The 28,000-nt window shown below is 40.5% G+C and overlaps 2 protein-coding genes across 4 annotated transcripts; one reads left to right on the forward strand and one right to left on the reverse strand.

The window, feature by feature from the left end:
* Nucleotides 1–4: 4 nt before the first annotated feature.
* Nucleotides 5–28,000, forward strand: XPA (XPA, DNA damage recognition and repair factor). 3 transcript variants are annotated; one of them, XM_036330292.1, is made up of 7 exons: nt 5–231; nt 3,010–3,120; nt 3,672–3,777; nt 6,478–6,643; nt 9,082–9,199; nt 26,235–26,367; nt 27,239–28,000. In XM_036330292.1, exons 1-7 carry the CDS (start codon nt 60–62, stop codon nt 27,339–27,341), a joined length of 909 nt encoding a protein of 302 aa, XP_036186185.1. In that variant the 5' UTR covers nt 5–59; the 3' UTR covers nt 27,342–28,000. The 3 variants fall into 3 exon arrangements, with proteins under 3 accessions (XP_036186185.1, XP_036186187.1, XP_036186186.1); XM_036330294.1 differs by having other exon boundaries at nt 26,235–26,347; nt 27,239–27,322; XM_036330293.1 differs by lacking the exon at nt 27,239–28,000 and having other exon boundaries at nt 6–231; nt 26,235–27,190.
* On the reverse strand, nt 15,855–16,384 carry LOC118667285 (60S ribosomal protein L39-like). Its single transcript, XM_036330295.1, has one exon. It carries the CDS (start codon nt 16,270–16,272, stop codon nt 16,141–16,143), a length of 132 nt encoding a protein of 43 aa, XP_036186188.1. The 5' UTR covers nt 16,273–16,384; the 3' UTR covers nt 15,855–16,140.

The following is a 28,000-nucleotide window of genomic DNA, read 5'->3' on the forward strand; positions in this document are numbered from 1 at the left end:
CGCCTGCGCGTGCGCTTGCGCGTGCGCGGGGCTGGAGACCAAGTTCGCTGAGATTGGCGATGGCGGCGGCCGGGGAAACTTCACCGCAGCCGGCGGCTTCGGAACAGCCGGCGGAGCTGCCTGCCTCCGTGCGGGCGAGCATCGAGCGGAAGCGGCAGCGGGCGCTGATGCTGCGCCAGGCCCGGTTGGCGGCCCGGCCCTACCCGGCGACGGCGGTTGCGGCTACCGGAGGTTTGGGTCCTGGCGGCGCTGCCCTCTCTCTCTGCTGGGGGACCGGGTGCCGGGTCCCTTGTGTGGCGTCGAGCCCCCTCGGGTCTGCGCGCACACCCTCCCGCTGTCCTGGGTCGGGGCGTCCGCTAGGGTCTTGTCGAAGCGAGCAGTCCCGGCCCACGGGACGGTTCCGCGGTCGAACCCGGCTCCCTGACTCCCAGCCCCGGGCCGGCCTCGCTGTCGCCGGGCCGCCCTCGCTGCCCCCGGGCCGCGGTCCTTAGCTTTTAAAGCCGCTGCACTCGCCGGCAGGTGGGCGCGCCAGCGCCGGTCAGCGCCTCGGCTGCCCCTGTCTGTCCTCTTCCTGCAGCTTCCAGGTACCGGAGGCGGACCTTTGTAAAACTCTTAGACCTTCACCGTGTCAATAACCTGCACCTGCTCCCGCATTCGTCCTCCGAGGGCGGCTGAGGGCACTTTCCGTGCCCAGCCGAGGGCTTGCTACTGCAGGGCGCCAAAAGAAGCAGATGGACATTAGCGACCCTCTCTGTGGGGCTCACTGAGGAGCACCTGTTGCGCTTCACGTGTTTCAAATGAGCTAATGTGATTCTCAGAGCTAACCGGGAAAATGGTTAGGGCAAAGTTTGGAATCTGTTTTAATGAAGTGGTCATTGAGGACCAGAAAAGGAAAGGGGTTGGTTCGTTTCATCCCGGCAAGTGCGCAGGCCGATCAGCTCTAGAACTCAGGGCATCTGACACTGGGATCGGGTCCCCTCCGCCCCTCTACCTCCTCTGCTACACTGGGCATCTCTCACCCTGGTGTTGGGCTTGGTGGTGCTCAGGCAAGTCCAGGATTCGAACCAAGGCTGGCTGCTGCCAGTGCCGGGCCTAGGGCCACTCAGTGAGAGGTACCAGGCATTCTGAGGCCAGATGTTGCTTGTTTAAGAGATTTTAGGGAAGTCCATGCATGAGCCAGGCCCTAGCCAGTTTGGCTCAGTGGATAGGGCGTGGCCTGAGGACTGACAGGTCCCCAGGTTTGATTCTGGTCAAGGGCACATACCTCAGTTGCTAGTTTGATCCCTGGCCCTGGGCTGCAAATGGGAGGCAACCAATCGATATGTCCATCCACATCCACTGTTTCTCTGTCTCTTCCCCTCCCTTCCACTCTCTAAAAGTCAATGGAAAAATGTCCTCGGGTAAGGATTAACAACAACAAAAAAAGCATGAGCCATGACAAACCATTCAGATGGAAAAGCCACTGAAAACACCTTGGGTGGGCTCATAAGTTGTGTGGGGCAGGGCCTCAGAATCACAAGGGCTGGGCAGACAGTATGAGCCAGGTTGATGGAGACTCAGATATGGCTCGGGCCTGGGAGGTGGGGGTGCGCGGCTCAGAAAAGGAACCATGGCCTCTGCTAGCACTTTTTGTTGTTGTTAATCCTCATGTGAGGATATTTTTCTATTGATTTTTAGGGAGAGTGGAAGAGAGAGGGACAGACAGCGAGAAACATCGATGAGAAAAACACATTGATTGGTTACCTACTGCACGAGCCCTGACCAGGGCCCGGGCCGAGCATGCAACCAAGGTATGTGCCCTTGACAGGAATCGAACCCGGGACCCTTCAGTCCACAGGCCGACGCTCTATCCATTGAGCCAAACCGGCTAGGGCGCACTTTTGTCTGGCAGAAAGCTGTACCCCCGGCTCTGACCCTGATGCCAGACAATTCATTTCCTCCTCCTATGCCCCTGGTTCCTTTCAAGTTGCTGCCCCAGCACTGAAGCTCGGAGAGTGAGTCCGAGTAAGTCTGTGCATGGGCCCTTTGAGAAGAACTGCCTGGGACTCCAGCAACCCTTCATTTTGCTCAGCCACAATCCCTCCTGGTTTTTACAGCCATAAGTTATGGGGGCTTCTCTTCCTGGCACTATAACCCTGGGCTTGGGGCCTGGTGTAGGTCTGGCACTTCTCATTCCTAAGGGAGGACTTCCACAATTGAGACAATTTTCATCTGCCACACATGGGTGTGGAACCAGCCCTTTCTGAGTCTCTGCCCCTCCTACCAGCGTTACATGGCTGCTTCTTTAAATCCCTAGTTGTAGGATTTCCATTCAGCTAAATTTTAGGCAATTCTGAATGATAGTTTTCCTATAGTTTAGTTGTAATTTTTATGTGTTTGTGGGAGGATTCAAGTACCACATTTATCTACATAACCATCTTGACCAGAAATCTCTTTCAAGGTGCTATTTATTTGTTTATTATTTATTTTTTAAATCTGCACTTGAGGGATATGCCTTTATTGATTTTAATGAGAGTAAGGGGTGGGGGCAGGGGAGAGAGAGAAAAACATTGATGTGAGAGAAACATTGATTGGTTGCCTCCTGTGTGCCCCCCGCCTCCCCCCAAACTGGGGACTGAACCTTTTACCCAGGCATATGCCGAAATTGGGAATCGAATCTGTGATCTTTCAGAGTATGGAAGAATGCTCCAACCAACTGAGCCCCACTGGCCAGGGCCCTGGGTGTTATTTTTTAATTGTAATTGTACATTCCTGTGCATGTTCTACATATATAATCAGATCATCTGTGAATAAAGACTGTTTTACTTCTTTCCAACCTTTATGCCTGTTTTGTTTTCTTGTCATATTGCACTAGCTGGAACCTTTAATGTTGGATAGAAGTGATTATAGTGGACATTTCTTATTTTGTTTGATACATATTAAATTTAAGGAAAATTTCTGTTTATGCAAAAGGGAGCATATGGGCTTACCTAGCTCATAGGTTGACCACTTTTACTTTTTTTTTAATAGGCATGACTAACATAAAAGCTGCCCCAAAGATAATTGATACACATGGAGGCTTCATTCTGGAAGAGGAAGGAGAAGAAGAACATACAGTTGGAAAAGTTGTTCATGAGCCAGGTAAAATGTGTTTTCAGAAAATAGGAATCTCAGTGGGTCATTTAAAAAATACTAGTATATATTTTTATTGAATTCAGAGAGGAAGGGAGAGAGAGATGAAACATTAAAGATGAGAGAGAATCATTGATCGGCTGCCTCTTGCAGTGGGGATCAAGCCCACAACTTGGACAGGTGCCCTGACCAGGAATCGAACCTTGACCTCTTGAATTCATAAGTGGACACTCAACCACTGAGCCACACCAGCCGGGCTAGGTTGGTAATTTTGGGTAATGTGCATAATTCTTTGCAAATTGATGTTAAATAATTATCTTACACATGGTTTGGGCTCAAAAATACTTGATGAATTGATAGGGATTTTCCCCCTGATGTTATTTCCTTTTTCTTCTATCAAACATTTTTTTTTAGTAAGTATAAGATTACTTAAATTTTATTTTGTCTTTTATGTAAATAGTGTCAGGCATAAAATACATGTCAAGAAGCTAATAAAATAGAGGAAAATGTATTCTAGTCACAAAAAAGAAAACTTAAAGAATTGATCTTCTTTTCTTTAGGACCTGTTATGGAATTTGATTATGCAATATGTGAAGAATGTAGTAGAGAATTTATGGATTCTTATCTTATGAATCACTTTGATTTGCCAACTTGTGATAACTGCAGGTAATTACTTTATTTCAGACAATGTTCTCAATTGCTAAAGTTGAATGTTAACATACAGGCATAGGGTAAAATAATTCATTTGAATTTAATATTTTATTTAGTAATGATTTTTATTTGGGTAGTTCCCTAACATTTCTATGGTTTCTATTTTGCCAAAGAAATACAGGAAGCCTTATCAAAATTAATATGTCACATAAATTGGAATGCCCCAGGTTCTGCCATAGTTTTTTTCTTTTCTTTCTGCTGGCCTGGGGGGTTTTACCCATCTCTCAGTAGCAGGTTCCTAACCCTTCTCTAAGGATCTGCATTTCTGACTTGTCTCAGTGTATGTTGATGCCTTGGTCTGAGGACTGGGGCCATTAATGAAAGAGGAGGAGACTAAAAGCTGCCCAGTCACTCTCCTAGTTCTTTCCATTCATTTTTTACTCTTCTGAACAGTCAGGGAAGAAAAGAGATGAGGAAAACATTACATTTTTCTGCCATTCTTTTTCTTCTTCTGGCCTTTATCCTCTTTTTGTATCACCCCAGAATAATTCTTCTTTCCAAATGGTTCTGCTCCCTGCTGTTTACCTCAGCCAAGTCCTGTGTTGGTGTCTTTCACACCTAAGATCCTATCTTGGAATCTTACTTAGCTCTCTTATCTGTTTCCTACTCCTATTTCTTTTACCTGTAGCCCTAGATTAACTCCTGACCTGCTGGGAGGACCTGCCTTTTCAGCATCCCTGCTACAGATATTGGGAGCCGTCACCATTGACTTTTGTAGGTAGAATCCTTGGAAGACGGAGAGAATGGAGTTGTTTCTGGTTTCATGATCACATTGGTGACTGGATATGTCCTGGCACCCATTGGAATATAAATGATAAAATCTGTTCCCATTGACACACAGTGTCATTAATGCCCACAGTGGTTAAGGTCCACATTATTGCTACTCTCCTTGAAGTATCAACAGCTTTTGGAAACTAAATTCGCACTTATAATCTATTTCCATGAGAAAATGAAAGCAACTGATGTATCAATTTAAAGAAAATTAGTGGTAAAAATATATTTGTAAAATTTAGACATAATTAGGAACACAGTCCTCCATTTTTTTTCTTTTCAACATCTTTCAGGATTATAAGTCAGTACAGTGTAGTTTACCTGTCTCCTCCTTCAGTTGAGACTTACAAATTACTTAGCTTTCTTAAATTTCCAGTTTTAAGTCTCCCTCCCTGACCTGTACCTCCTCTTCAGTGTTCATTACTTCAGTAAAGGCCAACTTCTTTCATTGGCTAGTTCTCTGCTATCCCGTGTTTAATTCCAAATGTATTTGGCTCCATGTTCAAATTATATTCCCATCCTTTTTCCCACCATTACCTTAGGCTAGGCCTCCATCAGCGTTTGCCCGGACCACTGCAGTAGTGATCTTTTAACTGGTCTCTTCTCCCCACTTTTGCATTGTTAGTCTCTTCTCCATATAGCCTTTTACTCAAAACTTCGTTTTATTAATCCTCATCTGAGGATATTTCTTTCCATTGATTTTTTTTTTAAAGAGAGAGTGGAGGGGGGAATGGGAGAGAGAGAGAAAAAAACACACACATCAATTGGTTGCCTCCCACACGCTCCCTGACCAGGGCCGGGGATGGAACCTGCAGCCCAGGTACATGCCCTTGACCAGGAATTGTACCCCCAACCCTTTGGTCGGGAGGCCTACACTCTAATTACTGAGCAAAACTGGCCAAGGCTCAAAACTCTTTAATGGTTCCTTATCCATTTGGAATAAAATTGTCTTCATCATTGCTTAGAAGGTCACTGCCTATCTCTGACCTTATCTCTCATCACTGCTCACCATCATGCACTTTACGCTTTCTAGGCACAGTGGCCCTCTTGCTGTGAGCTCCAATTGCCAAGCGACTCTTGTGTTGGAGCCTTTGCGTTTGCTCTTCTCTCTGCCAGAAATGTTCTTTCTCTGGCTATTCAGAATGTTCTGCCTTGTTAAGGGCTCTACTCAAAGAGTCCCCTTATCAGTGACTTTCTCTGAATACCCACTCTACCTGAAAATCCTTTCTCTACCTTCTTATATTCCTTCATAGCACTGTTATCTGTCACGGTGTTTGCATATTGACTGTCTTTTCCTTCACTGGGATGTAAACTTCATGAAAACAAGGCTTTGTTTTATTCTTTGCTGTATTCCTCATGCCTCAGACAATACCTGGCATGTAGATAGGGAACAAATGAATGAGAAGAACTATGTAATTGACTGTCTCCACTTTTGCCTTGACTTTGAAAAGCTCAGAGCCAACTGGACACTTAATTGTGTTGGGGCAGATGGACCTTGCATATTTACTTTCCTTATCGCCTGTCCATCCTGACTTTATGCTTTAATTTATATTTTCTTACTTATTGAGTCTTAGTTCTCATTTATATTTGCTGTACTCTAATGAGTTATTTAAAAATCTATGGAAAAGAGGGACTTTAAGTAGAAAAGAAATTCTTAACATTTTCAGTAATATGGATTTGTTGCTAATGTAGCTTCTCAGAACATGTAAAGGATAAAGCATTTTTTCTGTTAGAATTTTTGTGCTGCCCATTTGACCATGAGAGCTGCAGGGAAACGTATTTTATATGTTCCTTTTGGTATGCATCCCACTCGGTTGTTGGGCTCTTTGAAAATTTAGTTTATTTTAATAGCTAACTTATATAATGGACTTAATTTATTTTCAGAGATGCTGATGATAAACACAAACTTATAACTAAAACAGAAGCAAAACAAGAATACCTTCTGAAAGACTGTGATTTAGAAAAAAGAGAACCACCTCTTAAATTTATTGTGAAGAAGAATCCTCGTCATTCACAATGGGGTGATATGAAACTCTACTTAAAATTACAGGTCTCTATTTTTTTTTTTAAATATATTTTATTGATTTTTTACAGAGAGGAAGGGAGAGAGATAGTTAGAAACATCGATGAGAGAGAAACATCGATCAGCTGCCTCCTGCACATCTCCTACTGGGGATGTGCCCGCAACCCAGGTACATGCCCTTGACCAGAATCGAACCTGGGACCCCCCAGTCCGCAGGCCAACGGTCTATCCACTGAGCCAAACCGGTTTCAGCTATAGGTCTCTAATGAGTTCTATTCAGTCGTTTTAGTCCCTGGGACAGGTGAAGTTTTAACAAGCAACTAGTTCTAATTAGTTTAGTTTTTGCTTTTAGAATTAAGAAGATCCTTTGCATTTTGTTGCTTTGCATGTGAGTCACAGTTACTCATGATGACAATAGCATGTTTTCTTATTTTGCTTTTTGGTGCAGCACTTTGGAGCAAATGTATTATCGTTGAGTAATGTTAGGAATACAGTTGGGAAACTAAAAAAGCTTGGAGTGAGAAGCAGACCCTGTATTCCTGCCACCCTCTGGCCCGAAAGTCTTTTTTAAAAAATTCAGGAAGTTCACAGATGCCTGAAATCTATTGGGAAATACTCATCTGAAACCCTTTCAGGTGTCCAAGGAACTCTAGTATATTCCAGAGCGAATTTTCTCAACCCCTCTTGCTGCCATTGTATTACAGGCGTGCCAAGACATTGAATAGTCTTAGTTCCTGGGGCTGCAGAAGTGCCCAGGCTGGGTGCCTTAAGTCACAGGCAGCCTCCTGTATGTACCCCAGAATGGTACAAATACTGTAGTATTCTTTTTGAGGCATTAATTCAGAACAATTTGAATTAAAATATACAGTGGGGCCTTGACTTACGAGTGTCCCGACTAACGAGTTTTTTTGAGATACGAGCCGTCTCTCTCAGCCGATTTTTTGGTTTGAGTTGCAAGCTCAAAAAAATTCGGGCTACGAGCCAGCTTCAGATACCCCACCGCTAGTTGGCGCAGCGAACGTCACAGTGATTTGACATACAAGTAATTTGAGTTATGAGCTCCGTCACGGAATGAATTAAACTCGTAAGTCAAGGCCCCACTGTACTAGAAAGTCCTAATATCTTTAAATAAAATTAAGCCACATGTAAAACCAAACACACACTGAATTTCATTGAACATAAGACAACTATCGATTAGAAGATTTACTATTTTATGTACTATCAGAAATGAAAAAGTGCTCATTAAACTGACTCAGTACTTCCTTATCCTTGGTGTTTTTATTTTATACTTACTGAAATAGTGCCATTACACTTATTATACATTTTTGCTATATATCATGCTTGTGTGTACATAAAAAGGAAAATGCAAGTACAACAGCTTTGTTAAGGTATCCTAAATTTCTTTACATTGAGTGTCCAGTTGTTCTGAACCACTTTTTAAAAAATATATGTTTTTATTGATATCAGAGAGAGGAAGAGAGAGGGAGAGGTATAAATATCAATGATGAGAGAATCATTGATTGGCTGCCTCCTGCATGGCCCCTACTGGGTGGGGATTGAGCCTGCAACCCAGGCATGTGCCCTGACAGGGAATCGAACCCTCACCTCTTGGTTCATAGGTCCAAGCTCAACCACTAAGCCACGCCGGCCGGGCCTGAACCACTTTTGACTCAGAATTGTTAAAGTACTGTTGAGCACATGGTGATGCAACATTTTTAGAGGGTTAATTGTGGAAAATGTGATATTTTAGAATGTTTGAAATAAGAGTATATCACTTTTTATGTTAAGAAGAGATTTGAGTTTGGCTACATTGATTGATATTTTGGCCCCCTTACCATATTGTAAGAGATATTCTGAGCATAATTCTCAGTGTATATATTTTTCTCTTAAATATGAATAAATTTTATAAAGAGTAAAGATACATAATCTAAAGTATTAAAAGTAGCATAAAGACTTTTTAGGTCACTCAGCTACCAAAGATTTAAAAAAATGCATATTCTAAAGATCTGAAGTTAGTTAAGTAGATGGAAACTATTATTGATTCAGGAGAAGAGTGATAGTGATTGATTTCTTGTGGTGGGAGATTTTTGGAGGTTACCTCCTACTTAGATCTGATGTGACTAATTGATAAGTAAATAAGTAAATTTTGGGGGGTGAGTTTATCAAAACTCATCAGACCCCTGATTTATATGTCCTTATGTTGATTCAAGTGAAAAAGCTGAATGAGTCAGAGAAGCAGTTACAGTCACAGGTTACAATCGAGGTTAGCATACATTTCCTGAGGGTCTCATAGGTTTAGATAGAGGTATTAATAGAGTTGTTTCTTATCAATATTTAAAATTCAAATAAATATTTATAAAATTGTACTTGAGTTAGATCATTCTTTGGTGCCTGTGGATTTAATAATTATAACTAATTTATAACTCTGAATCACAACTAATTTAAATATGAATTCTGTATTATAGATTGTGAAGAGGGCTCTTGAAGTTTGGGGTAGTCAGGAAGCATTAGAAGAAGCGAAGGAAGTTCGACAGAAAAACCGAGAGAAAATGAAACAGAAGAAGTTTGATAAAAAAGTAAAAGGTAAGTGGGTATATTTATATCCCAAAAGACTATGTTTTTTCCTGTTTAAAGATGTAATGTCACCAGTAGATTGGAATGCTACTACGTCATATGTACATTGAAGAAAAAAGACTTAAAGTATGCTCTCAGGGGGTTGGTGTTTGGCACTCTGAGTCCAAGCCTCACAGTATTGTAGTTCTAAAAAGCATGTAAACCCTCATTTCAATGTGAATAATGTTTTTATATAAGATCAGGGATGTATCCCTGGTCAAAGATTTGGCAACAGTTCAATCTTAAATATAACTGAGAGTTATTAAAAGCAAATATATCCATTCGCAAGCCTAATTGCTGAAAACGAAAAAGTCATGGTTAAGTCTTATCTAATTTGGCAGCTAGAAGGAACCTACCTAATGTCAGCTAGTTTAATCCCTTTTATTTTATCTATATATATAAAAGGCTAATATGCTAAGGGTCCCTCTGCCCCTCCGACCAGTCACTATGACACGACCACCAGGGGGCAGGTGCTCAACGCAGGAGCTGCCGAGCTGCAGTGACTTGGCAGCGACGGTTCTTGCCTGATGCACCCCAAAACCAGAGAGGAGGGAGCCTGATTCCTTGCGGGGTCGTGCGATTCCACCTTTGGCCATGGGTTATGTTGTTGCTGGGGCACTGTCGGCCCTGAATCTGGTTTACTGCACACTTGCATCTGTGTTTCACACCCTGTGCGACAGCAACTTTGCAGAGTGCCCTCTCGCACTCCGGGACCCCTCGGGGGATGTCAGAGAGCTGGTTTCTGCCCGATACTCACAGGCCAGGCTGAGGGACCCCACCTGCTGGAGGGACCCCGATCTCTCCACAGATGCCGGGGAGGGACTGCAGGAGGTTGGCTTCAGGGCGTGTCTGGCCCATCTTGCCCAGTCCTGCCCCGCCAGCCACCTTCTAATTAATTTCCTTTCAATGTGCATGAATCCGTCCACCACGTCACTAGCATATGAATAAAAAACTTAGAAAGATAGAATGACCTGTTACATAATTATGAGTGTTGGGACCAGGCTTTTATGACTGAAAGTCTGCATTGGCACATTAATTTCTCTGTCCATACATCTGCCTGTCCATGTGACTATCCATTCTGTTGTCCATCTATCTCTGTTTATTTGTCCATGCATCCATCTGTGTATGCATATGTGCATAAGTCTTCATCCCTCCCTCCATTCATCAGTGTATCCAGTAATTAATGTGTCAGCTGTGCTCTAGGCACTGTGCTGATGTAAATGTTGGAGTCACAGTTTGTCAGAAGAAAAAGACTAGCAAACTTAAAATCATAATAGAGTGTGAAACGGACTGTGATAATGGTGAACACAGGTTGCTACAAGAGAACAAAGAGCACTTTTTGCTGTATCACAGAATCCTTAAAATATCTTAAAAAGCAGGCAGAAATGTTTTCATACAGTATTCGTAAGAAACATAGGGTGTAAAGTGTATATAGATAGCATGTATTTTATGTGTATACAGGGCTATACATATACTATATTGATTCATATGAAATTAGTCTCTTAGCCATAAAAAATAATTTTGCTTATGTCTTTAGAATTTAGGTTTTTCAGGGTGAATGAAGATGGCTCAGATATCTTAAAAACAAACAAAACAAAAAAACAAAAAAAAGCTGAATGTAAGCTGCCTTGTTTCTTATTGTGAGGACATTTCCCTCATTTTCATTATAGGAGTGATTCATTTCAGTGCAAAAAAGTTAGAAAACTACAAAGAACTATCCCATGATTCTACTACCCTGAGGCAATTAGTAACATTTCAATGTCTGTTTTTCCAATTCTTTTCAATTCATAGACACCTTAGAAATAGTTTTTTTTATAAAAAATGGAAGCACTGTTGACATTTGTGAAGTTTATCATAACTTTATTGGAACAAATAACCTCATTATAAACATCCTTATATACACTTTTATATAGATTACAGTTAACTTAAAATATCAATTTGGCCCTAGCTGGTTTCACCCAGTGGATAGAGCATCAGCCTGTGGACTGAAGGGTCCAATTACAGTCAAGGACACGTACCTTGGTTGCAGGCTTGATCCCTGCTTCTGGTTGGGGCGAGTGCAAGAGGCAACCAATTGATGTGTCTCCCACATTGATGTTTCTCTGCGTCTCTCCCTGTCCCTTCCCTTCCACTCTCTAAAAATTAATGGAAAATATTCTTGGGTGAGAATTAACAACAACAAAAAATCAATTCCAGAATCAGAGGGTAAGGTAAGCATACTTTTATGGCTTTGAGAGAGATTTCCTATAGCAAACTATGCCATATAAGAGCATTTCACAGACGAATCTTACCCAAATTAGTCCCTGCTGTACCACAGTCTTCAAAAATACCTGCAAAGACTAATTGAGAGGATTTGGAATGACTTCTTTGATCTTTTCGATGTTTTACCCTAGCCCTTTCTCTCTTCGACATCAAGGAGAGCCTAGAAGGATAAAGTAACAAAAGGCATCTTGAGGGATAGAAAGAGGGGGCATGTTTATAAACTAATTACATATTAGTCTAGGGTTTTTGTTAATCCCAGTTACCTGAATCCTCTCAAGTTTTCCTTCTGCTGCCTCTTTAAACCCCTTTCCTGATGCTATTTTAGTGCAGATAGTAATATACGGATAAAGGAATTAGAACTTTGTACCTGAAAAGAGACGGGATATTTTGAAAAGGAGTGCTATCTGTAATGTTTTTCTTCTGTCTGTAATGTTTTTCTTAGATACTATTTCTGTAGTTTGGTCAGGATGTCACCTAAAGTTGACTAAATTTTTATAATTTGACTAATAAAATATTATGGTATTGGTTTAATTTTTTTTCTATAAAAAGTTTTATTAAGGTAATGTAATTTAAATATTAGTATGGATAGAATATTTCTTTTGAGATTTACACAATTTTCATATATATATATATATATTTAAAGTAAACTCGCATATTATTGACTCTTTTCTCACCATGTTAAGTTGCTATTAATCACCAGATAAACTACTATGGATTTTCCTCATCCTAGAAGAGTTTGAATCTGTGCTGAATTTTTTCTTAGATCCCTTAAGGCTGGTTTCTTTAATTCATTTCTTGTTTGGGTGAAGCAGGTCTTTTTGTTTTGTTTTTGTTTTTAGCATTACAGCCTGACAGGTGTTTATTGTCCATTTTGCCAAATAACAAAGTGAAACATGTGATGCATTACAAATAAACTAATGATTCGTAATCTTGGTTCATGGGCTATTATATTTTGCCTGATGTTAACATTTATGATTACTTTAAGACTTTTAAATTAGAGAATTTTTGATTTATCATCTGTATATTGCAATGTGTGTTTACCACCAAAAGTCAAATCTTCTGTCACCATATATTTGACCCCCTTTACCTTTCACTACCCTCCCAACCCTCTTCCCATACTGGTAACCACCATACTGTGGTTTGTGTATGAGTTTTTGTTTTTCATGTTTGTTCATATGTTGCTTTTAGTTTTTTATATCTCTCATATTAGTGATATCATGTGGTTCTTGACTTTTTTTCTGTCTGACTTTATTTTTATTGTTTAAAGTATTACATACACTAATAGTATTACATATGTGTTCTTCCCCCATCCGCCCCCATCCCCCAGCACATGCCCTCACCCTCCTAGTGTCTGTGTCTGTTGGTTATGCTTATATGCATGCATACAAGTCCTTTGGTTGATCTCTTACTCTTCCCCTTACCTGCTCCCTCACCGTCCCACTGAAGTTTGACAATCTGTTTGATGCTTCTCTGTCTCTCTATCTATTTTTGTCCATCAGTTTATGTTGTTCATTATATTCCACAAATGAGTGAGATCATGTGATAGTTATCATTCTCTGATTGGCTTATTTCGCTTAGCATAATGCTCTCCAGGTCCATCCATGCTGTTGCGAATGGTAAGAGTTCTTTCTTTTCTTACAGCAGCATAGTATTCCATAGTATTAGTAATCCATTCATCCGCTGATGGTCACTTAGGCTGTTTCCAAATCTTAGCTATTGTAAATTGTGCTGCTATGAATATAGGGGTGCATATGTCCTTTCTGATTGGTGTTTCTGGTTTCTTGGGATATATTCCTAGAAGTGGTATTACTGGCTCAAGTGGGAGCTCCATTTTTAATTTTTTTAGGAAACGCCATACTGTTCTCCACAGTGACTGCACCAGTCTGCATTCCCACCAGCAGTGCACGAGGGTTCCTTTTTCTCTGCATCCTTGCCAGCACTTGTCATTTGTTGATGATAGCCATTCTGACAGGTGTGAGATGGTATCTCATTGTCGTATTGATTTGCATCTCTTGGATGATTAGTGACTTTGAGCATGTTTTCATATGTCTTTTAGCCTTCTGTATGTCCACTTTTGAAAGGTGTCTATTTAAGCCCTTGGCCCATTTTTTTTTATTGGATTGTTTATCTTTTTGTTAAGATGTATGAGTTCCCTATAAATTTTGGAGAGTAGGCCCTTATCGGATATAACATTGGCAAATATGGTCTCCCATGCAGTGGGCTTTCTTGTTGTTTTGTTGATGGTTTCTTTTGCTGTGCAGAAGCTTTTTATTTTGATGTTGTTTATTTTCTCCTTAATTTCCATTGCCCTAGGACAGTGATGGCGAACCTTTTGAGCTCGGCATGTCAGCATTTTGAAAAACCCTAACTTAACTCTGGTGCCGTGTCACATATAGAAATTTTTTGATATTTGCAACCATAGTAAAACAAAGATGTATATTTTTGATATTTATTTTATATATTTAAATGCCATTTAACAAAGAAAAAATCAACCAAAAAAATGAGTTCGCGTGTCACCTCTGACACACGTGTCATAGGTTCGCCATCACTGCCCTAGGAGCTGTGTCGGTAAACATATTGCTATGACATATATCTGATATTTTGCTGTCTATGGATTCTTCTAAGATTTTTATGGTTTTCCATCTTACGTTTAAGTCCTTTATCCATTTTGAGTTTATTTTTGTGTATGGTGTAAGTTGGTGGCCTAGTTTCATTTTTTTTGCATGTATCTGACCAATTTTCCCAACAACATTTATTGAAGAAACTGTCTTGATTCCATTGTATGCTCTTGCCTCCTTTGTCAAATATTAATTGAGCATAATGGCTTGGGTCTATTTCTCGGTTCTCTGTTCTGTTCCATTGGTCTATATGTTTGTTCTTGTGCCAATACCAGACGGTTTTGAGAACAGTGGCTTTGTAATATAGCTTAATATCTGGTATTGTGATCCCTCCAACTTTGTTCATCTTTCTCAAGATTGCTGCAGCTATTCGGTGTCTGTTTTTCTTCCAGGTGAGTATTTGGAGAGTTTGTTCTAGGTCTGTGAAATATGCTGTTGGTATCTTAATGGGGATTGCATTGAATCTGTAGATTGCTTTGGGTAGTATGGACATTTTAATGATGTTGATTCTACCAATCCATGAACACAGTATGTTCTTCTATTTGTTTATGTCTTCCTCTCTTTTTTCAAGGTTCTGTAGTTTTCCGAGTACAGGTCTTTTATCTCCTTTGATAAGTTTATTCCTAGGTATCTTAATTTTTTTGGTGCAATGGTAAATGGGTTTTTTTTGTTTGTTTCTCATTCTGTGAGTTTATTATTGGTGTATAAAATGCCATAGAATGTCTGGGTGTTAATTTTGTATCCTGCTACATTGCCAATCATTTATTAAATCTAGTAGTTTTTTGATGGAATCTTTAGGGTTTTCTATGTACAATATCATGTCCTCTGTGAAAAATGATAGTTTTACTTCTTCTTTTCCAATTTGGATGCATTTTATTTCTTCTTCTTGTCTGATTGCTATGGCTAGCACTTCTAGTACTATGTCAAACAGGAGTGGTGAGGGTGGGCATCCCTGTCTTGTTCCTGTTCTTAGGGGAAATGGTTTTAGTTTTTTTGCCCATTGGGTATGATGTTGGCTGTAGGTTTGTCATGTATGGCTTTTATTATGTTGAGGTATGATCCCTCTAGTCCCACTTTGCTGAGAATTTTTTTCAAGAAAGGGTGTTGGATTTTGTCAAATGCTTTTTCTGCATCAGTTGACATGATTATATGGTTTTTATCCCTTAATTTATTAATGTGATATATCACGTTTATTGATATGCAGATATTGTACCATCCTTGCATCTCCGGAATAAATCCCACTTGGCCATGGTGTATTATCTTTCTAATGTAGTACTGGATCTGATTTGCTAGAATTTTGTTGAGGATTTTGTTGTCTATGTTCATGGGGATATTGGCCTGTAATTCTCTTTCTTTGTAGTGTCTTTATCTGGTTTTGGGATTAGGGTATTGCTGGCTTCATAGAAAGAGCTTGGAAGTGTTCCTTCCTCTTAAACTTTTTGGAATAGTCTGAGGAGGAGAGGTTTTAGTTCTTCTTTGAATGTTTGGTAAAACTCTCCTGTGAAGTTGTCTGGCCCAGGGCTTTTGTTTGCTGGAAGTTTTTTGATTAATGCTGCAATTTCCTCCATAGTTATCAGCTTATTCAGATTTTTTGATTCTTCCTGATTGAGTTTTAGAAGGTCGTATTTTTCTGGGAATATGTCCATTTCTTCTAGGTTGACCAGTTTGTTAGAATAGAGTTGCTCATAGTATTTTTTTTTTTTACAATCCTTTGTATTTCTATGGGGTCTGTTGTTATTTTGCCTCTTTCATTTCTGATCTTGTTTATTTGGGTCATCTCTCTTTGCTTCTTGGTGAGCCTAGCTAGGGGTTCATCAATTTTTTTTTTAAAGGTCTCACACATTTATTACTGAACCAACCTACTATTGTAGAAAAAAAAATCAGAGCAAAATCACAAGTCCATTAATTTTCCGATTAAAATGCCCCAACTGTCCAGACAGTAGCATCTTTCCAATCATTTAAAGGTGTAGGCAACCTGGATGTGAGTCATCTCTCATGTGTGATTTCTCATAGGTCCAGTTTGGTTCTTCTCTAATATCTCCTCTTCGAGTTGTACCTGGTTTTATTACCAGTTTTCATCTGAATCCATTGGGGAATGGGCCGATTTTGCTCTTGTTTCTTGGTCAGGAACCTCTTGATCCTGCAAATCTTGTGGGAAGACATGGTGAAGAAGAGAATGCATGCACTTTTCTTGTTGTTCTCTTTCTAATTCTTTAAGTTGTAGAGTTAGTTCATTTATTACCAGTTTTCTTGTTTTTTGAGGTAGGCCTGTAATGCTATGAACTTCCCTCTCAGGACTGCTTTCACTGTGTCCCATAGATTTTGGATTGTTGTGTTTTCGTTGTCATTAGTTTCCGGGATTTTTTTTATTTATTCTTTGATCTCTTTGGTAACCCAATCATTGTTTCATAACATGCTATTTAGCCTCCAAGTGTTTGACTATTTGTGATTGTTTTTATTGTAGTTTATTTCTAATATTATGCCATCGTGATCTGAGAAAATGCTTGATATGATTTCAGTCTTCTTGAATTTGAAGAGACTTTGCCTGTGTCCCAATATGTGGTCTATCTTTAAAAATGTCCCATGTGACAAGAATGTATATTCTATAGCTTTGGGGTGGAATGTTATGAAGGTGTCTATTAAGTCCATCTGATCTAATGAGTCATTTATGATTACTGTTTCTTTGCTGATTTTTTGTTTAGAAGATTTATCCAGTGATGTCAATGGGGTATTGAAGCCCCCTACTATAGATTATATTGCTGTTAGTCTCTCCCTTGAAATCTCCCAGAAGTTTTTCTTATGTATTTGGGTGCTCCTGCATCGGTTGCATACATGTTTACCAGAGTTATATCCTCTTGTTGTATCAATCCCTTTAGTATTAAGAAGTGGCCTTCCTTATCTCTTGTTATGGCTTTCACTTTGAGGTCTATTTTGTCAGATATAAGTATTGCTACCCCAGGTTTTTCTTCATTTTCATTTGCCTGAAAAATATTTTTCCATCCCTTCACTTTCGGTCTGTGTGAGTCCCTGGTTCTGAGGTGGGACTCTTGTAGACAGAATAGATATGGGTCCTGTTTTCTTATCCATTCAGCCACTTTATGTCTTTTGATTGGAGCATTTAGTCCATTTACGTTTAAGGTTATTATTGATAGGTACTTGTTTGTAGTCATTTTTATTCTTTATGCCTGTTTTCCTTCTTCCCTTTCTATTTCTTCTTTTTACAGCATTCCCTTTAGCATTTCTTGCATTGCTGGCTTGGTAGTGATACACTCCCTGAGCTTTTTTTTTTTTGTCTGAAAAGCTCCTGATTTCCCCTTCAATTTTGAATGATAGCCTTGCTGGATAGAGTATTCTTGGATTCAGTCCCTTGCTTTGCATTACTTTGTATACTTCATTCCATTCCCTTCAGGCCTGATGTGTTTCTGTTGAGAAATCATTTGGTAATCTAATAGGAGATCCTTTGTAGGTAACTCTCTGTCTCTCTCTTGTAGCCTTTAAGATTCACTCTTTTTAAAAAAAAATATATTTTATTGATTTTTTACAGAGAGGAAGGGAGAGGGATAGAGAGTCAGAAACATCGATGAGAGAGAAGCATCAACCAGCTGCCTCCTGCACACCCCCTACTGGGGATGTGCCTGCAACCAAGGTACATGCCCTTGACTGGAATCGAACCTGGGACTCTTCAGTCCCCAGGCCGACGCTCTATCCAGTGAGCCAAACCGGCTAAGGCTAAGATTCATTCTTTATCTTTAACGTCTGCCATTGTAATTATGTGTCTTGAGGTGGCTCTTTTTGGGTTCATCTTGTTTGGGACTCTCTGTGTTTGTGTAACTTTTTTCTTCCCCATATCAGGGAAGTTTTCTGTCATTATTTTTCCAGATAGGTTCTCTAATCCTTGCTGCTCTTCTTGTCCTTCTGGCACCTCTCTTATACATATGTTACTTCATTTCATGTTGTCCCAAAGCTCACTTAGGCTCTCCTCTTGCATTTTAATTTTTTTCTCCAGTTTCTGTTCAGATTGGACTTGTTTCTCTGCCCTATCTTCTACCTCACTAATTCGGTCCTCTGCTTCTCTTAGTCTACTGTTAAAACCTTTCATTGTGTTTTTTATTGTTGCTATGTCACTTTTGATTTCTTCTTGATTCTCACATAGGTGGTTGATTTTCTCGTCCATCTGGTTTACGAATTGTATGACCATTATGCTGAATTCTTTTTCTGACATACTGCATTCCTCTGTTTCATTTAGTCCCTTGGGAAGGGCCCCCCTCCCCCCTCCTTTTCTTTCCTTTGGGGATTGCTTCTTGTCTCCCCATTTTTTGCTATCACTGAAGGGTCCAGGTGCCGAGCTGCACGGGGCTTGAGCTGCTGTGGTGAGCTTGGTGGGACATTGTACACCTGAGATTCACTGGTGATCTTGGGGGCATGGATGCTGTGGGTCGGTGGGAGCTGTGTGCATGCCGACAGGGGCTGGCTTAGGGATAGGGAGGCGCAGCTGCTGTTGGCTGGCGGGAGCTGCACACACCGGCAATCAAGGGCTGTCTTGGGATGCGTGGGACCTGTGCCACCGTGACAGGTAGGCGGGAGGTGAATGCACTCCAGGACTCACAGGAGCCTGAGGCTGGGATGGCTGGAGTCACAATGTCCATGGATCTGCAGCTGTGGTCTTTGTTCAGAGTGCCTGTAGAGTCTCGGTTTTTGTCTGAGGCCAGTCTGGGTGATGGTGAGGCTGGGCTCCTAGTCACAACAGTTCTGCCCTTCAAGATGGCATGGTTTCTGTACCAGTGCCGGCCACCTGGGAGTGCTTGCAGTGGTAGTGGGGCCTCCCCGTCTAAGAGAGTCTGGTCCGCCAGCCCCTGAAAGTCTTGCAGGATTTAACTGTCCTTCACACTCTCTCTCACACAAACACACACCACATGTCCACACATTCCCTTTTCGCTCCCTCACTGTCTCACACTCTCTCTCTCTCTGCCGCCCTGCCGGCCCCCATCTTCGACCCTCTCAAAGCATGTCTTTTGAGGAAATTTTTCCAAGTGATTATATGAGTGGTGTATTTTCCAAGTCCCTGCAAATCTAAGAATGTTCTGTTTCTTTTGCATATGGAAACCTAAGTTCTCTTGTTGTATGACATGACTCCATTGTCTTCTGGTATTTGATGTGCATTGGTCAGTGTGATGCCTTCTTCAATTACGGCTTCTTGTTGAGCTGTTTAGAGGTTGGTGGATATATATGTTCCTGCCCTCCTGACTAGGCTACAAAGGGCTGACAGTGGAGCACACATTGTAGAGATTGGAAACAAGGAGCTTACTATGAAGTCTGCTCAGAAGTCTCAGAACAGAGAGGAATAGAAGCAAGTCTAACAGTTTTTAGTTGAAAAGAAATTGGAACCTGGTTCCCTCGCAGTCTTCTGATTCTGATCCACAAAGGAGCTGATCCAAAGTTTACTTCTTTATGGAAAGGCAAGAGATTACATTACCTGCTTTTAGAATATGACCTACTTCAGTAGTTTGAGAAAGAACTGATCTTACTACAAAAGAAAATTGAAAGCATAAATAGTATAAACCAGTGGTCGGCAAACTGCGACTTGCGAGCCACATGCGGCTCTTTGGCCCCTTGAGTGTGGCCACAAAGTTTCAATCGCACTGTACGTGCGTGCCCGCACATGGTATTTTGTGGAAGAGCCACACACAAGGGGCCGCAGTTTGCTGACCACTGGTATAAGTTATATGTAAATATAGAGAAAGTGAAAGACAACAAAAGAATTTTGCCAGCAAATTCAAATTGTTGTAGATCTCAGATTCAAGGAGGCAGAAGTAGAAATGATGGCATCACTGCTACTCGGCGTAAGTGGATTTCAAAAAAGGCACTCTGTGTTGGCCTTGATATTGGGTGGGAACTTTCATTGGTGCAAATACACAGAACATGGTTTCTTTACACAAATAAGGCAGAGAAGGCTTTTCCTTAAAGTTATACTCAGCTTTCTTTTATTTAGTACTGGTAGAGGTTAGCCTTCTTAAAACAAAAAAGAAAATTAATTTTCACTCTTTGTTACTATGCACTTCCCCCCGCAAAGAGGTGGGTGGTTAAATTTCATTTGGGGCCCCTTCTAAGTTTGTGGACATTTTACATTTTGGGCCTATGGTTATATATGATTTACTAGAGGCCCGGTGCATGGGTTTGTGCACCAGTGGGGTCCCTTGGCCTGGCCTGCGGGGATTGGGCCAAAAACCTGCTCTCCAACATCCCCCGAGGGGTCCCGGATTACAAGAGGGCAGTTCTCGGGCTCCCTCCTCTTTTCTCCCAATATCATGTCACTTTCTCTCTGTATCTTTCTCGCTTCTTTCATCTCACTTTACCCTAGGTTTGGCAGTGACCAACGACTTGTGAGCATTTAGCTACAAAATGCAATTATTTAGCAAACAGGATTTACTTAGCCTGGAATCTAGTCGGCCTAGGGCAGGACCCTGCTCAATGTCAGGTTCCCACCCAGGCCCTTCTGCCCAGGCAGAGTCCTGTGGCAGCGGGAACCTCCTTCTTCCCACCTGAGCTGCTCCTTCGCCTCCTTCCCTCCCCAGAGGTTGCCCACTGGCACTACTGTCTGCCTGGAAGGAGGTAAGCTGTGGCCGATTTCCCAGCTGAGAGTGGTAGCAGGAAAATTCGCTGCCTCCACTGGAAATCAATATTAAGTGGATGGGCTGGCGTGGGTGGCAGACGTCGGGGCCACAGCCAGTAGGTCTCATCATTTAGCTAATTGAGTTGAAAAGTTTCTGTAAGGGCCAGACCCACGACCTCTGCAATGGGCTAGAGGCCTGGTGCATGGATTCGTGCATCGGTGGGGTCCCTCAGCCTGGCCTGTGGGAATCGGGCTGACACTGGCTGACATCCCCCGAGAGGTCCCAGATTGCAAGAGGGCGGTTCTCAGGTGATGCACCCCGGAATCGGGCTCCCTCCTCTCTGGTTCCGGGTGCATAACCCAAGAATTGTAGCTGCCAAGTCACTGCAGCTTAGCAGCTCCTGTGTTGAGCGTCTGCCCCTTGGTGGTCAGTGCGTGTCATAGCTACCGGTCGGACAGTCGCTTAGGCTTTTGTATGTATAGATGACTGTCTTTGGCCGTCTCTCAGGAGAGTGAAGGACACAATTCCCTGTTACTCTGCTTCAGTTTATGGAGGATAGAATAAAACCAGTCTGCATATGTTGTTTCGTCACTTCCTGGTGATTTTTTCCCCTCTAGTTAACAAGGGGTACTCCTACCTATGTTAAAACTTCCCACCTTCCCTTCAAGTATTTAAAAGCATCTGGCTGCCCTTAGCCAGTTCTCCTAAGTTTACCTCCTAAGCAACACTCTCTTTCTTTGAATACAGGCTGCCTCTTTACAAAAGATATTAAACCAAATAAAAGGCAAGTCTTAGAGTGGCAGAAAGTAAATTTTTCATTGGAACAAGGGAAAACTCATTTTGGTAAAAAGTACCAACAGTCCCTAAGGATATCAGTAGCAAGTATTTTAATAAATTAGCCCGTGAGGCAGTCGACAGCTTTCTGTGCTGTGGAACTCTAAGCCAGGGGACTAGGAGGTTGTCACACCGTAAACCACTCTTATTCTCCAGCTTCAGCTCGGCTTTCAATGCTGCTAGGCTTGTTCCCGCTTGTCCCCCCTCCAAGGTTTCCTCAGCTCCCAGTCCTATCACTTCTTTCTCCCCTCTTCTAGTCTCAGACCTTTCTGCCTTCTCTTCTCATTCTCAGCTGTAGGTAGTTGATTTCTACTTTCCAGAGTTTTAAGTTGTTTAAATGAATGTGAAAAACATATTAATCTTATTTAAACAAGTTTTTATTTCACATGTTGTTCGCCATATATGCTTTTCTCTCTCCACATGTATATTTTGCTGATCTACTTAAGAATTACTTGTAGACACTGTAATTCTTATTATGTCAACATGTTATCTCCTAAAAACAATGACATTCTCTGCATAACTAAAAACGATCGCACCCAATAAATTTGACATTAATATAAATCTGTTATCTAGTGTATGTATCTTTCCCCCATTGTTCCAGTGCCTTTACCAGCTTTTTAGTTGTTGGATTTAGGGCCATTCAAGGATGATGCATATCTTTAGTCCTAGTTCCTCAGTCTTTTTATCTTTCATGATATTGACATTTTTTAAAACTAAGAGTTGACAATTTCATTTTTACATTTCACAAGTAACATAAACTGATAGAGGCTCCCTCTTTGGAGAGTCCAGGCCACTTGGTGTGCAGAATGTCCCTCCATTTGGGTTTATTCACAGTTTGTTTCCTCATAATTAGATTCAGGTGGAACGGTTTTGGTAGGAAGCTTCCTAGGTGATATGTCGAGTGCATCACATACCAGCTCTCGAAGAGTGCTACTCAGTTTGATTGCTGGGTTAAGGCAGCATCTGCCAGTTTTCTTCAGCCACCCTTTTCCCTGCAGGGTGACTTTTTGACACTATGTGAACATCTTGTTCCTTAAATTTCACTCAGTGGTTTTAGTACATGGAATGATTCTTGCCTGAGTCAGTTATTATTAGGGTGCATGTAAATGGCGATTTTCTATTTGTTATTCTTTCTATAATTGCTATTTGACTTCTTTTGGAAAAGAGCATTTTTAGTACCATTTGGATTCATGGGTTCTTATTCTCAAACCAGTGTTATAATCCATATTTCTATCATTTATTTTGATGCTTGTCTCATATTTGGCCAGTGGAAGCCCCTTCAAGCTAGCTCCTGTCTTTTATTTTTATTTGTAAATAATTTCAAACTTACATAAAATTGTAAGAATAGTACAAAGAAATACCCATATAGACTTTACTCCAATTTACCTATTCTTAACACTTACGCCATTTGCTTCATTATTTGCATTCTATATATGTTTTTTTCTGTACCCTTTGAGTAGGTTGTATACATCGTCATTCTACTCTTAAATACTATAGTATTACCTAATAGGGATGTTCTCTTATAAAGTCAAAGCATAATGTTGATGTTCTTATCTAATCCGTCATCCATATTCTAGTTTTGTTAGCTGACCCAGTAATGTCCTGTATGATTTTTCGTTCTAGTATAGGATCCAGTCTAGCATCAGGTATTGGCTTTAGGTACCATGTCTTTCTAATTTTTTTTATTCTACACCATTTCCACAGGCTTTATCCTTTATGACAATGTCATTTTTTAAGTCTCTCCTCTCCCCAAGCCCTGACTTCTTTAGAAATACTAATGTGTTTCATTTGGGACTTTTCTCATTTGCCCTCATGGTTAGATTCTGGTTTTGCATTTCAGGGATAGCACATAAATGATGTGTCTTTCTCAGGGCATCACATCTGGAGGCATGGTGGTGTTAATATTTATTTTTGATTTGATAAGCATAAACAAACAAAAATAAAATTGTAAGGCTTGCAAATATCCTTAACACTTCCCCCTAGAGTTTAGCAACTATCCATGGATGGTTCTTGCCTGAGCCAGTCTTGAGTATGATGATTGCAAAAATTTTCTAACTTTAGCACTCCCTCTGCATTTAACCAGCATCCTTTCCCACATTTGTTTATTATTGGTAGGGGTTAATTCCTATTCTTCACAAGAGGTTCATTTCTGTCAATTATTTTGGTGCTCAAATTGTCCCAGATTTGGCCTAATAGGAGTATTATTGTTTTTTTTAATCCTCACCTGAAGATATGTTTTTATCAATTTAGAGAGGAGGCAGGGAAGGAGAGAATAACATTGATTGGTTGCCTCCCATATGTGTCCTGACCAGGGATTGAACCAGCAACTTAGCCATGTGCTCTGACCAGGAATCTGAACTGGCAACCTTTTGATGTCACTGCAACCAACTGAGTCACCTGGCCAGGGCAGGAGTACCTTCAGACTAGCTCTGAGTCCTTTTGACATGTCTTTATAATTTGTTGATTACTCTTGTTTTCTACACAAAACACATGTTTATTTACTATATTTTTATGTTTGCCCATATACACATATATAAAAATTAAAACCTTGAGTTCACATTGATAAACCCCAATCAAAAAATTCAGCGTTCATTCTGTTTTCCTGACAGTGAGAAACCTGATTCCCATTATCCTTACGATAGCTGATTAATGCCCCGTATGTAACTAATCTCCCATTACTGTTGCTGCCTCCTCGGTAGGGAGATCCTCCTTACCTTTCTTGGGCTGCCCCCCCACCATGGATGCCTGCTTTATTCGCTCCACTTAATAATGGTTTTAGGACTGGATTGTTCCAGGAAGGAAAAGGGCAAGAAAATGACAAACATCAGTTTTTTAGTACTTTCTTATTTTCTACCATATTTTCCTAGAAATATCTAGTAAATACTAAAGGTATGACCAATCATGGCTACTAAACTAGATTTGGGTTAAGTATTTTTTTTAAAAAAGTATTTTATTGATTTTTTTACAGAGAGGAAGGGAGAGGGATAGAGAGTTAGAAACATCGATGAGAGAGAAACATCGATCAGCTGCCTCCTGCACACTCCCTACTGGGGATGTGCCCGCATCCAAGGTACATGCCCTTGACCGGAATCGAACCTGGTACCCTTGAGTCTGCAGGCTGATGCTCTATCCACTGAGCCAAACCAGTTAGGGCAGGGTTAGGTATTCTTTTAGTGTTAATACTTTCCTTCTCTCTCTCCCCCTAAATTCACATAATGCTCAAATTTAGGCAGAGGTTAGCTTAGCAGTGATTGGGATGCAGTCAGATTTTGAGAGATTTTCTGTGGGGCAGGCAAGAGAAAGTGGCCGGGATACCTTACACCAGAGCAAAGTTGAAAAGCAGGTATTGGTACTCAAACAGGAAACATTTTCCTGTCATCTGAAACCATGAGGCAGCTGTGAAGTTCTGGTTAGCTTATAATTTCAGTTATTTATAAACTGGCCTAAGATAAAAGGCCTAGAGGGCATTTCAGATGTCTAGAAAAATTAGGGTTCTTCAAAGTATGAGATAATAGGATAATAGGAATCAAGCTTAGATTTTGGGTGAACACAAACTACCTTAAGGTGTGCACGCTGAAGCTTAAAAATCGTCTCAGATCAAGTGCTTTTCGTACAGGAGGGATGAAAAGGCAGCACAGCTGTGGTTAACAACACGGACCTGAGCTAGACTGTCTCTGCCATCAGCTACCTGTTTGACCTATGGCACACGTTATGTAACTTCTCTGTGCCTCAGCTTTCTCATCTATAGAATTGGGATGGTAGTTGTACTTATTTCAAAGGATTGGGAGGATTAAATGTATTTTATACAGTGCGTAGAGCAGTGCCTGATACATAGCTCTATAAATGTTTGCTTATCCTCATGATATGATAAAGACTGAAAATACAAAGACTCAGGTAGCATTTTGATATTACTTATTACAGATCTAAAATGGAGTAAAGAAAATGTGATTACTTGGTGCATGTTGATCTTTATGGTTGACATAAAAGATAACTATCATACTCTCCCTTAGGTTGTGCTACTGTCAGTGCTGGGCTTGATGGATCATTGGTTAGAATAGAAAAAAGTATAACAATTACTGTTGCTTTTTGTTCATTAAACTAGAAACTGAAGTTATTAGAGGAAGAGACAGACTTCCCCTTGCTGCTGTGGCAACCTGTCTTCCATAGGCAGTTGCTTGAACAAATCCTGTTCTTTTACTCATCTTCTTAATTTGTTGTGTGTTTTGTGGTTTTTTTTGCTCTCTCTCTAACCCACACACTCCATTTCTGAATCTATTTCATACTACTCCAGAGGCATGAATGATTTGACTGGTCAACCTGGTGAGGTAAGTTTGTATAATCGTGATTTGTTAAAGTTAAGGCAAACCATATTTTGTTTAAACATACCTACACACCTGATGGATTTTAGCTGAATAGCACTACTAAAAAACTGTCATTTTGCCCAGCCGGCGTATGGCTCAGTGGTGGTGTTGACCTATGAACCAGGAGGCCATGGTTTGATTCCCGGTCAGGGCACATCAGGACTGTGGACTTGGCTTGATCCCCAGTGTGGGGCATACAGGAGGCAGCCGATCAATGACTCTCTCTCATCATTGATGTTTCTATCTCCCTCTCTGAAATCAAAAATATATTAAACACACACACAAAAACCTGTTTTTTTTTTCTCTCTTCTCCCTTTAGAATTACGGCGAGCAGTAAGAAGCAGTGTATGGAAAAGGGAAGTGGTTGCTCACCAACATGAGTATGGACCAGAAGAAAACCTAGAAGATGACATGTACCGGAAGATTTGTACTGTATGTGGCCATGAATTGACGTATGAGAAAATGTGATTTTTAGTTAAATGATCTGTTTTACAGAGTTTTAGGTTTAGATATAAGAAATTTACATTGGTCTTATTCAAAATTCACAAAAATGTCTTTATAGGTGAAACAGTTGTATAAATAATGCTTCAGTACTAAGTATGTATGGTATGGCTTAAGAGCAAGTGGTCTGATAATTTTTTCTGGAACAGGGATGGGAGCTGAGTGGTACAGTAGGTTTAAAAGTGTTAGATGATAGCTAAAGTTCAGAAATATGAAACCAAGGCAAACTTTCGATTGGGGTAGGAGGATGAGTTTTAGTAAAGGCAAAAGCTGGCTGCACTGGGTTCTTACTCCAAGAAACAGGAATAGTGGTAAACCCTGCCAAGTCAGCAAAAAAGGAACTACTACTAGGACAAGTCCTGGTTAATAACAGGAATAAAGAATGAATTGTAGGGGTCTGATCATGTTTTCTGTATTTGTAGGGTTTAGTATAGGCCCTAATATTAGTTGCTACATAGCCCTGTTCAAATCTGGATTAAAATGGAAAAACAACCAGGAAGGTAATTATAGTAAGTTTGTCATTACTTGCTAACATTTACTGAGCACTTACCATGTGCCAGAAAACCATTATGCTAAGTGCCTTACAGATATTCTAATTAAATCCTGGGAGGGAAGACAGCTTGCTTCTTTGCTTATTTAGCACTTGGAAAGGAAATGATAACCAAAAACCTGACCAAGAAAGGCAAAAGTCAAAACAAGTCAAACCCAAAGAGGCTTGACTATAATTACTAATTACTCTCTTCATAAGTATTCAATACAGAAATGTTAAATATATTTTTTTGTGTTGGTTTTTTTTTTAATATGCTATGCTAAATATTACAGCTCAATAAAAATTGATTCTGAACGGGCAGAAGACTTTCCTGGGACAAAAAAAAAAAGCTTCCAGCTTGCTGACAACAGAGTAACTAGGAGTTCAGGCTGCTGACAACAGCATTACTGCATTGGGAGATAAGGAGCCCTTGAGCCACATGGATTTAGGTTCAGATTCATTTACTAGCTGTGGACCTTGGGTAAGTTACTTGGATTTGGGCCGATTTTATCTGGGCACAATAACACATCTCTTAAAAACTGATGAGGATTGAATATGGTGAATCTGTAGACTGTGGAACATAATAGGCACTCGTTAATGAGCACATATTGTCATCAAGACCAACAGTTACAGATTTGTCTAGCTGAGATATAGTTCTAGTCACTGTTTTTCATCATTTTAAGACAATCCTGGTATCCAGTTACTATTGACAGCCAGGTCTGCTCTGGTTAGGTTGGCAAGTTCACTACTAAATATTTTTCTAGTAAAAGCAAACAAACTTATCTTCATAGGAACTGCTTCCTGAGTAATTCCTGGAAGGGAAATTTAGAATTGGGGAAAACAAAAGTATATGTTCACTTTGACAAAAGATGGTAAATGGCATCTGAGTAGACTATATTTTATAGTTACTAAATATATGGTAAACCAAAGAGGTCATATATGTTAATAAGAATGAATGCATTGTAAACTTATGATAGGTTATCTTTTTAAAACTTATTCTATGTTGCACAAATGCTCAAAAATACTACCATTTGTGTTTTTATAGATTTCAGAGA

This window comes from Myotis myotis, unplaced genomic scaffold (assembly GCF_014108235.1).
Source record: "Myotis myotis isolate mMyoMyo1 unplaced genomic scaffold, mMyoMyo1.p scaffold_m19_p_12, whole genome shotgun sequence".
Taxonomy (NCBI): Eukaryota; Metazoa; Chordata; class Mammalia; order Chiroptera; family Vespertilionidae; genus Myotis; species Myotis myotis.